The sequence below is a fragment of the Narcine bancroftii genome, chromosome 5 (assembly GCF_036971445.1).
Source record: "Narcine bancroftii isolate sNarBan1 chromosome 5, sNarBan1.hap1, whole genome shotgun sequence".
Taxonomy (NCBI): domain Eukaryota; kingdom Metazoa; phylum Chordata; class Chondrichthyes; order Torpediniformes; family Narcinidae; genus Narcine; species Narcine bancroftii.
In genome coordinates, this window is record NC_091473.1 from 76,000,298 (window position 1) to 76,014,254 (window position 13,957).

The 13,957-nt window shown below is 43.5% G+C and overlaps 1 protein-coding gene across 1 annotated transcript; it reads left to right on the forward strand.

The window, feature by feature from the left end:
• Nucleotides 1-1,242: 1,242 nt before the first annotated feature.
• On the forward strand, nucleotides 1,243-12,754 carry c5h1orf53 (chromosome 5 C1orf53 homolog). The gene is made up of 3 exons (XM_069937876.1): nucleotides 1,243-1,607; nucleotides 11,552-11,653; nucleotides 12,372-12,754. The coding sequence occupies exons 1-3, from the start codon at nucleotides 1,410-1,412 to the stop codon at nucleotides 12,441-12,443; spliced, it is 372 nt and encodes a 123-aa protein (XP_069793977.1). The 5' UTR covers nucleotides 1,243-1,409; the 3' UTR covers nucleotides 12,444-12,754.
• The last annotated feature ends 1,203 nt before the right edge of the window (nucleotides 12,755-13,957 follow it).

A 13,957-nucleotide genomic window follows, 5' to 3' on the forward strand; every position in this document is an offset into this window, starting at 1 on the left:
GAGCAATGCAATATTACACTTTAACGTCAGCTGTAATGTTGGACAGATTGGGAGGGGAAATAGTAACTTCCCAATGTTACTCAAACCATTGCTGGAGGTACAAACTGCTCTGGCTTGAAATGGTGCAACACACTTCAGTACCAATGTGTTGGGCCATATTTTGTGTACAATTTTTGATGAAATGATTTCTAATCTGACATAGATGAGAATGAGAGCCACTTACTTCTTCATGTAAATTAAAACAAGAGTTTAGAAATTGAGTGATTCTGGATGTTCTTCTCATGGATAGTCAGGGAACCAGCAAGAGGACAGATGGTGAATGGTGCATGAATTTTCTCCCCCCTCTTTTGTAGGCCATGAAAACTAATTGAATGAACTTTCTGAAAATCTTTTGCATTTTATAATTCGATTCTGGACTGTTTTGATGAAGAGACTGATGAATGCATTTATAGTTTCCTGTTCCAGAACAGTAAAGATCAGATCTTGCTTTTCTATAACAAACAGAAACTGCCTAAAATAATCTTTTTTTGTGAAGTGTTGTTTATGTCCCCTTGTTTATGAATTCCTTTGAACACGTTGACTGAAAAGACAGGATTTTTTCCATATTACTAAGCACCAAACAATAGGTCACATTTTCTTTCCATCCCCCCCCCCCCCCCCCTTTGTTATGGAGTGGTTTCCAATATGCATGACCAAGAACACCTGCAGTCTTCAGGAGTTGTAAGATGCTTTGGTTCCAGAATCCATTGAAGGCGAGGATGTCTGACCATTCCTGACAGGAAATCTCCAACAATAGTTGCACATTATGAATTGCGCACCTGACAATGTTTGCTTCTTTTCAGCTTTTGCCTTTGTAGCTGTTGGTAAATTATTAGAAGGTGTCAACTTTTTTTTTCATACAGCTCGTTACTCATTTGTCATCCAGAAATAAGATTTCCCCAATTGTAACTGATAACACTTTGTTCACACAAATATAAGTGGTAAAATAGTCTTATGCAGGACATGCAATTTGATGGCACGTCGAACATGTGAACAGTTAAAAATGGCCATGAAATACCAGTGAATCCACACAAGGGCGAGGAGGATTATTGTGACCGAGGAACGCGTAAAGCACCAGGACTAATTTAAGTTCCTGTCGTTGAACGTTTAAAGAGCCTTCAGGTCAATTGTGGGGGGTAATTGAACCCGGCCATTCCGCCCTTCTGCCTCAGCAGAAGACAGTGAGGCACTTGCACCACCAGTCCCAAAGGTTCTGTCACTGTTTCGAGGTCCGGGACGGCAGCGTTCGTTGCCGAGGGCCAAGGGAATCCAATTAATTTCCGAAGCTCAGCTGATTACTTGAACTATCCTATCCACGTTTCTGAACGTGCTTGCGTGGCCTTGCAGAGCAACTTCCCTGATGGTTTGCAATGCCCACCCAGGTGTTCGTCCCAATGTTGTCCTACCCAAGCCTCGGCCGAACTGCGCTCAGAGCCGTGTGCGGCTGCCGCCGAAGCCCCAAGCGCAGGAGCAGCGAGACCAGGCGTGCTGAGCCCGAAGGTCGGGGGGCTGCGGAGCTCACGCCGCCTGAAAGGCAGATCGCCGCTTTCCATCGTCAGGCCTGCGAGGTGAGTCGGGGCCTCTCTGCAACCGCAACCAGGCAAGGTCATCTCGGCTCAGGAAGTGCACCAGTCTTTCGGGAGTTTCTACGCCGGTCAATGTGGCTTTGAGAAGAAATCTGGCTTCTCATTAAGACGGTGTCAAGCTCTGACAAACCACAGCCTCCTGGCTGAGGTGTCTCCCACTGAAATGATTTACGTTCAATCCCCGCCCCGAGCTGCTTCACTTGAATTCTGGCCTGGATTGTTGAGTTAGGCCTAGTGTCTCATGACGTTAACTAACATGGGAACAAAATGTTCGTTTGACTTTGGTCAGACTTGAAAATACTAAAAGAATGACATAGGTTTAAAGGGCGGCTTTTTTCGGGGTAAAATCAGATCTCCCTTCAAAATATTATCTTTCTACTGCAGACCCAGCCTGCAAGCTGGAAAAAAGTTCCCTCCTTGTGGCATAAAACGGCAGACTGGGGGTGTGCTCAGGAAATTAAGAAAGGGAGTAGAGATTAGGGGATGGGGTGGGGGGGGGGGGGGTGGGGGAGAATGAAGAGAGAAGAAATTCGAGGAAATGGAACAAAGGAGAGGGAGATGTTAGTTGGTGAGAAAACCCAATGCTCTGGATAGAGCAGAACGGGGTTGTGTGTGGGGGTGGGGGGAGAATGGGATCTGGATGAAAATACAGATTGTGGTCCCTCCTTCCCCTTCTCTCCCACCCACTTTACACCTACACAAGATTCTCTCACACACACACACACACACACACACACACACACACACACACACACACACCTTACTAATAGCACCAGGTTCAAACCCGGGTTGTGGGCACTGTAACAACATTACACCAACCATGCCATCCACAGTTAACAGATCCATAGAACATTATTGCACAGAAACAGACCCCTTTGGCCCTTCTCAACTGTGCCAAATAATTTTTTCCACCCCGTCCCACTGACCTGCACCCTCTATACCCCTCCCATCAATATACCTGTCCAAATTCTTCTTTAATGTTAAAATTGAGCCCTCATTCACAACTTCACCTGGCAGCTCCTTCAACACTCCCACCACTCTCTGCGTGAAGAAGTTCCCTCTTATATTCCCCTAAACTTTTCCCCTTTTACCCTTAGGTCCTCAGGTTTGCATCTCACCTACCCTCACTGGAAAGAGCCTATCTACATTTACTCTGTCTATACCCCTCATAATTTTACACTTTACACCTCCATGAGACTCTCTCACTCCCCATTCTTCAACCAGTTCCATCACTTCATGCTTCATTATCATGTATGGGTGTTCACCAGTAAAGCTCAATCATGCTATTGACTATAAATGACTATGGGTTAATTTGTTGGAAGGCAGCAGGTTATATTCTATTGGCCTGGAAATCCTGATGTCATTTATTTTGCATCTAAAAGGTCACCAACCTCATGTCCCACCCAGCTCTGTACATTTTACTCAGTAAATCTATTTGCTTTCAGTAATCTACAAACTATGTACCAGCAGCCAGAAAAGTTTGGAACTGCGATTATTGACGCAGCAAGTACTTGCTTTTTGGGACAGCCATTCTTTGCATGAAATAATTCTCAGTGGATGTTCCAACCTCTTTCTCCACCAGTGGCATCGCCTGCAATTACTTTATCAACACCCATTCTCATTGAATGAAATCTGCAACCAGCAGCAATTATGTTGAAGATTTGTAAACCCAGTCTTGGATTTAGCACTGTTAAGCAAAATAGCAATGAGCAACTGCTGTCTGTAGGTGCAATTGCTGATTTCTGCCATTGTGCAAAAATAAAACACCTACAGAATGCTGGATAGGGAGCACAAAGATGATGGGCGTAAGAAATAGGAGCAGGTTAGGGATCTGGCCCAACAAGCTTGCTCTGCCATTCAAAAAGACCATGGCTGATCTGGCTGTAAGTTCAGCTTCAGCTACTTGCATTTTTCCCATAACCTTCAATTCCCAAACTATGCAAATATTTTTTTACTATATTTAAATATATTAAAAGAGATAGCTTTTGTGGCTTCATTGGACAGAAAAATCCACAGATTTATCACAGTCTGGGAAAAGCAGTTCCTCCTTATCTCCATCCTAAATCAACTGCTGCAAATCTTGAGACAATGTCCCCTAGTTCTCATTTCATCTACCAGTGGAAACAATTTTCCTGCCTCTATCATATCTAACCCTTTCAGAATTTTATATGATTCAATATTTCACAATCTGGTGAAAGATCTTCATCTCTGTGTCTTTCTTCATGGGTGGAGCCTGAATTGCTGGGTGCTTCCAGATTTTATGCAATTAGCTAACGGGGCAAATGCTATGGCCAGAGTTCTGGGCCACTTCCCCAAATGAATCAAGCTGTAGGGAAAAAAAAACTATTTTCAGAATGGGCATGTGGATAAATAGAGTTGACCAATTAGCTTAAAGTTGGTGATAAGAAAGATTTATAGGAAATAAATAGTGTCAGAATTAAATTTCCTTTGGAAATGCATTGATGCGGCTTTCTGCACTCAGACAAAACTTGAACATTTAATCACTTTTGCAGCCATCTTTCAGCCTGCTCTTCCTTCACATGGTTCAACTCTGGCTCTTTCTTTCCCTTTCTGAATCTTCCTGTCACTATTTCAGGTTAGACACAAACATCTACCACAAGCTGCAGCTACCTTAATTACACAATCACCTGGCCTCTTGTAAGGACACCATCCCACTACCAAGATACCTTGGAAATGGCTTCCCTTCTTAGTTAGTGGACAGGGCTTTTGTAATCTATTTCCTGCACCTCTGCTCTCTATCCTTCACTGCTGGGCAGAGCTTACGGACCACTCACCATGAGTACTTGTGCTCAGTCACCTTGCACTAGCAGTACAGTGTGTTCATGAATTCAGCATTTGGAGCATTTTAATTTCTCTGTGTGTTCTGTGTTCTCTGAACTCAGCAGAGAGAGTGCTGTGTGTTCCCCAAAATCACCAGTGGGGACACTGTCTAATCTTGACAGAGTGAGGGCTGTGCATTCTCTAAACGCAAGTGTTGCGTATCCTCGAAGCCGAACAATGTTAATGCATTGTGGCCTCTAACTTAATATATTAGTGCGGTGTGACCTCAGCCCTCATTGTGTAAGTGAATTGTGTACCTCTGAACTTGCAGTGTGACCTCTGAACTCACGGTCTGCCTCTGGTTTCAGAGTGTGTTCTGATCATTGGGAGGGCGAGTCCTGTGTGCTTGCTGAAGATATCCATGTGAGCATTTGTGCTCCCTGAACTGAGTTGCGTGAGTACTGTGCAATGCAAATGTTGCGTGCTCACAGAATTCTACAGTGAGAATGCTATGTGTTCCTTAAATGAGGTAGTGTTGGTTAAGTACCCTCTGTTTTGTCAGCAGAATGAATTCTGTATGTTTTCAGAACAGGTGGTGTGGGTGCTGAGTGTTCTCTGAACCGGCCAGTGAGAATATTGTGGGTTCCTTGAACACGCAGCGTGAGACCTGCTTCTTCACTGAATTTGGACGTGTGTGAATTGTGTTCCCCAAACTCAGCTGGGTGTTCACCGAGCACAACCGTGGCCATGATGCAACATTCAAAGTATTAGTGGTGTGAGCTCTGTCAACTGGAGAATGGAAAGATGGTGTGTTCCCTGAACTTAGCCCAGTGAGCAGTCTGTGTTCCCTGATTTGGTCAGTGTGAGTGTCCTGTGTTCCCTGTGCATGAATACCCTGAACTCCAATATTGACCCTGTGCATTCTCTGAATTTGGTCGTGTGCACATTATGCTTTCTCCTGGGCGTGACCATCACATTACAAGAGCCCATATTTTGAGCAAGTAAAAGCTGTGCAGTCTTTTAATGTGGCAGTCTGTGTCGTGTGATCCCCGTATGAGTGTTTGTTCACAGTACAACAACATTGTTGCATTGCGTTTTTAGAACATGTCAGTGAGTGCTGAACATTCTCTGAGCCAGACTGTTGTCGATGATGCGCCTTCTCTGAATATGACATTGTGAATTATGTGTGTACTATAAATCTGGCAATGTGTTCGCAGAAATAAAAGCAGAAAATGAAGGGAACAATGGGTTTGAAACAGAAACAGTTTTAACAGATCAGGCCTTAGTAATCAAAGTTATCTCTTTCAGCACCATAAAGGTGAGGGGAGGGGATGATACAAACAACTGAGCTTAAAAAAGGCAGAAATAAAGAGATGTAAGTTCAACTGGAGATCTGAAGGAAATTTCCTCAGGGTTGGCTTTCCTGGGAGAGTGCGATTGTTGCACATTCCCTAAAACCACCAGAGTGAGCATTCTCTGCAATTACTGATTGATCCCTGATCTTAGTATTATATAGGCTGCCTACATTCCCCACACCCAACAGTCCGTTCTCCGCACCTGGCAGCGCGCGTTCTCCGTGGCTGGGGAACTTGCCGTTACTGGTGCTATCTGCGCATTGTGCTTTCTCTGAACTGAGCAGTGTATGCACTTTGGAATCTCCAAAACGTGCTGTGAGAACAATATGCCTTCCATGAAATTGGCAGCGTGTACCCTGTTCCTTTGTTGCGTGCACTTTCCTCCCTGAAATTGACTTGGTCAAATTACAAGTTGCAATGAAATCTGTTATAAAGAAAGCCACATTATGTATTCCTGGCAATGTTACAAAGTATTACATCTGTAGCAATCTGGACTGTGACTAACTATAAATTTGTTTGAAATTACTTTTAGAGCCCAGAAAATTGGGTCATGTGAGTTCAAGATAAAGTCATCTTTTAAGAAAAAAAAATTATTTATTTGATAATTTTACTCGTGAATTATTAAATAGCCTTTCTGGCACAGACAATTAAAAAGCAAGGAATCTGTTTCTTTCAAGATGTCATTATATTGGCGATTCTAGCAATGTCATTTTTAAAATGAGAAAGATTTTAACTCTGTATTTTTTCCTTATTTTTCCCAAATGTTCTCTCTTTATCGTCCTGTTTAAAACAATTCATGTAGCAGTTTCCAGGCAATCATTTGGCTAGAAGTATGACAGTATAATGGTTGGAAGATGACAAAATGTCCAGCTACAAATAACATAGCTCCACTTGTCCAACCAACATTGCTTCACATCTCAAAGTGATGCCTGCATTGCTCAATCTAGCAATGCTAAACCTAAGGATATAAATGCAAGTCATCGATTTCAGGGGGTGCAGTAATTTTCAGCGTGCTTGGGTGCTGATTTGGTCAACAACACAACTCTGGTTCAGCCTTGTTGAAGTGATCAAATGAGTTCATTGGACCCCAAGATAAATAAATTTGTATACTTTAAAACAAATTACATTTTCATTAATATAACTACTCTCTGAAAATTACTGGTCTGATTAAAATAAGATCCCTTCAAAGCTTATTCCGAAAGGATATCATAAAATGCTGGAAAAAGTAAGTCACGCAGCATCTGTGGAAAGAGAATCCAAATTAAATATTCAGATTGTTAGGATTAGATCTTGGACTTGAATCATTAAGTAAAACCCAGATAATTCCAATTTGGCACAAAATAAATTCCTTTCTGCTAATGTTTCACACAGAATCCATCTTTGTTCAGTGAATTCAGATATAATTGCCATACTGTGACATTTTGTGAATTACAACTAAGTAGGTGTTCTGTTCTGCAATGTAGGAATCTATCATTTGACTTTTGTAGTAAATCTCTGATAACTTACTGTCCAACCATTCAGAAATCCTGATGGTTCGACAGTGCCATGATTGTTGCTGGCATCTTCAATCAAGCCAAACTGAAAACAGTCTTACACAGTTTCAACAGCTCGCCAACTTCACCCACAGAGTAGAGAATACTCTGGATTGTGTGTACACCAACAGTACAAGGCTGTACCTCGCCCCCACCTTCGTTACTCAGATCATACACCTGTCCTGCTAATCCCAGCACACAGATTGCTGCCAAAGCAAACTAGGTCAGTTTGCAGAGAGATCAGGACATGGCATGGGGCACAAAGGCACTGCAAGACTGCTTTGAGACCATGGACTGGAGCTGTTTCAGGGAGGCAGCCATTAACAATGGTCTTATAAGCATGGATGAGTACACGAACTCAGTGACTGGCTACATCAGCAAGTGCATTGAGGTTGTCACTGAGATCAAATGCTTCACAACCAGGGCTAACCAGAAACCATGGTTGGATACAGAGGTCTAGATATTCTCAGACAGGGGATAGGATGGCACTAAGATCAGCCAGGGCTGAACTCACTCATCCAATTCTGAAGACAGTGACACAAGATGCATGTGGCAAAGGATCAAGACTATAACAGATTATCAGGGTTGGCATCAGAACGTATGTTAGACGACAGCATTAGTGAGTTAGAGGGGAGCTTGTTCAGTGGCGGGGGGGCGGGGGAGGGAAAGGGATTGCTAGCAGGGACCTACCTGTCCGGTGTGGGGGGGGGGGGGGGGGCGTGAATTTAGCTTTAACTTGCCTATTATCACCATCTGTCACTCTGATGTGTAACATACTAGTGACATGACCAGGGGCAAGTGGCGAATCACCAATGTGCGCCAACCTAGACACTACTGATGTGGGAGGGAGTGGGGTGGGTCTGCTAGCCAGGGATGGCTGTGACTATATGGAAGAGTACAGCACCTCAATTGGGAAGGCAATGTCTGTAGAGGGAAGGTCATGTCTCACAAGCCTAATTCAGTTTTTTTTTTGAGGAGGTTACAAAAAGAATTGATGAGGGTAGGGCAGTAGATGTGGTATATATATATTTTAGTAAGGCATTTGACAAGTTACCCATGAGAGACTCATTCAAAGTCATGAGACATTGGATCCATGGGACCTTGGGTGTGTGGGTAAAAGAATTGGCTTGCAGGTAGAAAGTAGAGAGTAGTAGTGGAAGGGAAGTATTCTGCAAGGAGGTCGGTGACTAGTGGAGTAGCACAAGGATCTGTTCTGGGACCTTTGCTCTTTGTGATTTAAAAAAAAAATATATATATAAATGACCTGGATGAAGAGCGGAAGGATGAGTCAGTAAGTTTGCAGATGATACGAAGGTTGAAGGAGTTGTAGATGGAGAGGAAGGTTGTCAAACATTACAAGAGGATATAGACAGGATGCAGATTTGGGCAGAGAAGTGGCAGATGGAGTTTAAACTCCATTTTGGAAGGACAAACCAAAAGGCTGAGTACAGGGTCAGTTACTTAAGAGTGTGGATGAACAGAGGGATCATGGTGTTCAAATCCATGCATCCCTCAAGATTGCTCCATAGGTTGATAGGGTAATTAATCCTATGGGATGTTGGGTTTCATTAAAAGGGGGATTGCATTCAGGAGTGGAAAGATCATGTTGTAACTCTACAAATTTCTGGTGAGACCACACTTGGAGTATTGTGTTCTGTTCTGCTCATTATAAGGATGTGGAAGCTATGAAGAGGGTGCAGAAGAGATTTACCAGGATGTTACCTGGATTGGAAAACAAGTCTTATGAGGCAAGGTTAGCAGAGCTGGGACTTTTCTCTTTAGAGAAAAGGATGAAAGGAAACAATAGAGTTCTACAAGATCGAGAAGCATAGGTAGCTAGCGTGGACTGCCAGCTCCTGTTTCCCAGGGCAGGAATAGTAAACACAAGAGGACTTATGTACAGTGAAGGGTGGGAAGTTTAGGGGAGACATCGGGTAAGTTTTTTTACGCAGAGAGTTGTGGGTGTCTGGAATGCCCTGCCAGGATGATGGCGGAGGCGGAAACATTAGTGGCATTTAAGAGACTCTTAGAGAGGACACATGAATGGAAAAAAAAATAGAGGGTTAGAGGGAAGGCGGGGGGGGGGGGTGGGGTGGGGGGAGAGGAGGGTTCGGTATTATTTTAAATTCATATATAGGTCAGCACAACATTGAGGGGTGAAGGGTCTGTATTGTGCTGTCGTCTTCTATATTTTAATGGCCTGTCGTGGACACTCAACATTCTACTTGCCAGGAAGCTGCAACAACAACTGTACTAAGGGTAAGGCTAGCGGCCACCATTATGTCAACCTTCTGTGGGAGCTCTATCCAGAGCTCCGGGCTGGCTGCATCACAGTGTGGGAACATAAGAGTGGCAGAGAGAATCACTGGAGCCTCCACACCTCCCATTCCACCCCCCCCCCCACCCCAATCGACGTGATCTAGCAAGATCGTTGTCTGAAGAGGGAACGCAAAATCCTTGCAGAGCCCTCCCATCCTGCACACAGCATTTTTCAGCTGCTCCGGTTGGGAGCATCAGAGCACCACCAGGCCGAGGAACAGCTTCTTCTCACCAGCAGTGAGACGGCTGAACCAAAGGAACTGCTCACACTAGCCACCCGAGACTCTCATATTCATTACACAATATGTATGTATGTATTTATTTGTATGGATGAAATATTTGTCCTGATCTGTATTGTTTGTCTGTGAACGAGTTATGTCTGGTATTTTCACGCCTAGGACCGGAAAACTGTTCAGTCGGGTTGCGCTTGCACAAGATGACAATAAACTTGACTTGAAGCTTCCCACATTTCTTTCCACTCACCGTGGCTCCCGTTCCTACACTCCCTTCTCACTCACTGGGGTTCCGGCTCACACAACACTTTTCCACTCACTGGGGCCGCAGTTCCCATGCGCCCTTCCCTCTCACCAGTGTTTCAGTTCCAAGAATTTCCAAAGGTTACCGGCCCAGAATATTGACTGACCATTTATACACATGGGTACTGCCTAGCCCAGTCTCCAACTTCTGGTTGCTTGCTCGTTTTAGTATTTGATTCACTGGGGGTGGGGGGGGGGGGGGGTGGAAATTGCCTAAAAGTATGTAGCATTTTTTTTTACTAAAAAAATGTGTTGAGTATTAGTAAAAATGATAGTCCAGCAAATATGCCGGTCTCGAGCAAGTCGAATTGCCAGAGATTATTTTCTGCCTTCATTTCCATTTGAAGGTTCAAACGCGGGATTCAGTACAGTTTGAGACATGCGGCATGTTCAGAGTACCCTTTCACTGGTCTCGAGCCCAGATGAGTTGAAGTTCGTGATTAACATTGTATTGCAATTTGGTCATATTTATTGAGAAATGTGAGACATTAAAAGTTGCCACAAATTAGTAATCAGATTATCCTTATCTGATGTACCATCATGAACCACCCCAGAGGAAAAGCATCAATCCGTTGCATGCTGTCTGATTATTTTATTTTCCGAAGTGGCATTTTGCTTTGTTTAATGAACATAATAATAGCCAACACATTATGAATAAAATCAGGCAGTTAATAAATATGTGTGTGTGATACCAATTGCGAGTCTATGGACACATCTCTCGAGACACGGGAGGAATCCATTACAATTTGTGCATGCGTTAGCTCTTTTTAAAAAAAGTGCTCGGGAACTCATTTCCCTGCTTCATCAACTGTGGGCGTCCGTTAAACCTCGGAGGGAGTCACTCTGAAATGACATGCTCCAACCTCTCCGTTTTCCCACTCAACTCGCGGGCGCCAGGTTCAGCGTGCACCCATAACCTGCATTCACACCTGTTTCCACCCCCTATTCCGACACACGCCCTGAAAATCTGACCAAAGATTTTTTTTTTAGCCACCTGTCTCAGTAAACATTTGGGCTACATCTTAGCGTTGCCCTCCCTCCCTCCTCATCTGTTAAAGGAACAGTGAAATTAATGCAAATTTGAGGAGTGATTAACTTCTTCACGCAATCGGTCAGTGAATATAAAGCGCCCATCCTGATGGCCACACCAGTGCCATTGCAAAGGATCATCGCGGCTCTGGGATCGCCACCACATCTGCACCATGTCGACAAACCATCCGTCTAATTTGAAATCGAATGAACTGTTTCTCCTAATCCCTTTGGGGAGAGCCTTGCCCTTTTCCCAGCAGCTTTGACAGACTTGTTCCCGACTGAAAGTCCTGCAGTGAATCAAATATTACAATGAATATGTTATTGTTGGCGTTTTCTTTCCCCCATTGGACGCTCACTTTGCCTTGTGAAAGGACGGCCAGGAGACGTATGTGGACCCGCTGAGCGGCGACCTGGTTTGGACACGTCTGGCCCACGAGCAGCGCGGAGTGTGCTGTGGCTTGGCTTGCAGACACGTGAGTTACAGAGCACTTTTGTTTACAACCTCCACTGTTTCCAGCAGGGATTTGTTCTTTCCTGATCTTGTAAATCGGGACTCAAAACTCCAAAATAAATTCTGTGACCCTTCGGGCGCAAGTCAGTGGTGACTGTGTTTTAGGTATTGCCGTTTTGCCAGGTATTACCGGCTATTACTGTCATTTTAAAAATCACGTCTTCGCAGTCAGAAGCTGTTTCAATTTGGGAGGAATAAAGACGAGGCAAAGATCATGTATCCACCTTCAGTTAAAACTGGCAAAGTAGTATTTTTAATTTGAGAAATCTGATTATTTTCAACTGCTATGTAGATTAGGATTTTAACTGTCCAGGTGGTGTTCCAACTGATTTAGTTTTATGACTAAGTTCAAACTAAATTGGGTTTCATTTCAAAGTGAGCAAACTCGACATAAATCAGCGAATTACACTAATGGGTTGGATCACTTTCGACAGGCACGCTTAGCGCGAGAGACGCATTGAGGAAGTGGGGTTTCCTGAACAGTAATCAATGCCATTTGTTGCAACCTCGTCCTCCACTTAGATTCTTCAACCAGAGGGAGATTGCAAGGAAAATCGTTTATTTAAGACAATCCGCTTTAATCCCCATTCGTGAAGAATATTCAAATGTGTAACGATGAAGTGGCCTTTACCTTCATGGCGATTCCAGAGAAGTCAATATTTTAAAAATTCTCTTCCCAGTGTCCCTATAACCAAGTCAACGTTAAAGACCCCAGCAAACGGAAACGCTTCAACTCGGCATTTTATGTCTGAGTGTGACCAGGGGATCGGTCCTGTCAAAGGTCTGTCGCTTTGGATGACCTTTTGCTTCCTACATGTTCAGAAACTCGAGGATCAATATTGGAAGGGAAAGTACCGCTGATGTTTCCCAACTGCATATTTCTTTCTGAGCTGGTGAACGTTTCAGATAAGATATTTGCCTTACGATTTTCCTGTTAACGGCATTTCAATGAACTGCTGCTTTGTTGTGTTTAAAATGTCTGAAAATTAACTCCATGTGCTATTAAAATGTAGAGCTTAGTTCTTCCAAATGAAACAATAAAGGTTGTATAGGAAAAGTCCAATATCGTCAGCTTCCTTGAGGATTTAGAATGACTTGTTTCCACTCCAGTTCTGCACGTTCTGAAGTGACTGATGAACCCACTGTAAGTACAGCAAACTCTGGGGCATCAGCAAATTGATCTGGTGGGTGGGTTATTGGAGAAGTGATGGACTTCTACAGCCATTTGCACAAGGCTCTGTGTGCTTCCAGTGGATAGATAATGGGTTCTCAATGGCCCTTATCCACTTTGAGCAGTGATATAGTCTTAGTGTCCAGTAGCCCAACTTGTTCATGCCCCATTTGGCTGCATTTGACCCAGATCCCTCAAAACCTTGCCTATGTACCTGTCTAAATGTCTTTTGAACAAAACATGTGTCCTCATATCTTCCAGTTCCTCTTGGAACTGGTTCCATATCCCACAACCCTCTATGCAGAAAAGGTGCCCCTCAGATCCCTTTAGATATTGTTCCCCTTTCATCTTAAATCTACACCCTATAGTTTTTGATTCCCTATCCTGGGGAAAAAAGCATTGACTATTCACCTTATCTTTATGATTTTATAAACCTCTATTCTCCCATCCTTGTATATTTTTTTCTGGACCCTGTCTAGCCTAATGTAATCTTTCCTATCGCTGAGTGACCAAAACTGCACTCAATACTCCGAGTGATCGCACCAACATCTTGTAATAGCACAAGGACCTCCCAATTAAGTCAAGGAAAAGATTTTTGAAGAACTGAACTTCAAACAAAATACTTCAAGACTTGTGGTCTACTGTTCAGCACTGATTTCTTTGTTCTATATGCCTCTAAGCAGCTACAAAAGAAATGGATAAAACATGTTGTGTTTGAGTGTCCTCACAGTGTTCAGAAATGTTCGTTTAAAAGTATTTCTCGTTTTGTTTCTTCTTTCACTATTACTTACAGTCAAAGCTAAAATTTTGAAATGGTGCGAAGCTCGTGTCAGCATGCACCCGCCAGGACACAATATCTGTAAGTGGCTTTGGGGCTACATTAATGCTCATATGTGGTCTCAACTGTAGGACAGCTGTGTAACCTGGCTGCAGGCTGTCTAGCCATCTGACATGGGCTAGATGGGTTTGCTGTTCTCTTCCAGGTGGAACATGGAAACCCCCTTACCATCCCATCAACTAACAAGCATCTATTTACACTAATGCCAATTTACTCAATATCCTGAATACACATGAGATTGTCTGATCTTGGAAGCT

Bases quoted from the DNA above. Each gene is read 5' to 3' on its own strand.
- c5h1orf53 (XM_069937876.1), top strand. From the start codon at position 1,410: ATGCCCACCCAGGTGTTCGTCCCAATGTTGTCCTACCCAAGCCTCGGC. The intron at 1,608-11,551 runs GTGAGTCGGGGC...GCCTTGTGAAAG, and splicing joins TCCATCGTCAGGCCTGCGAG to GACGGCCAGGAGACGTATGT. The intron at 11,654-12,371 runs GTGAGTTACAGA...TTCTCTTCCCAG, and splicing joins GTGGCTTGGCTTGCAGACAC to TGTCCCTATAACCAAGTCAA.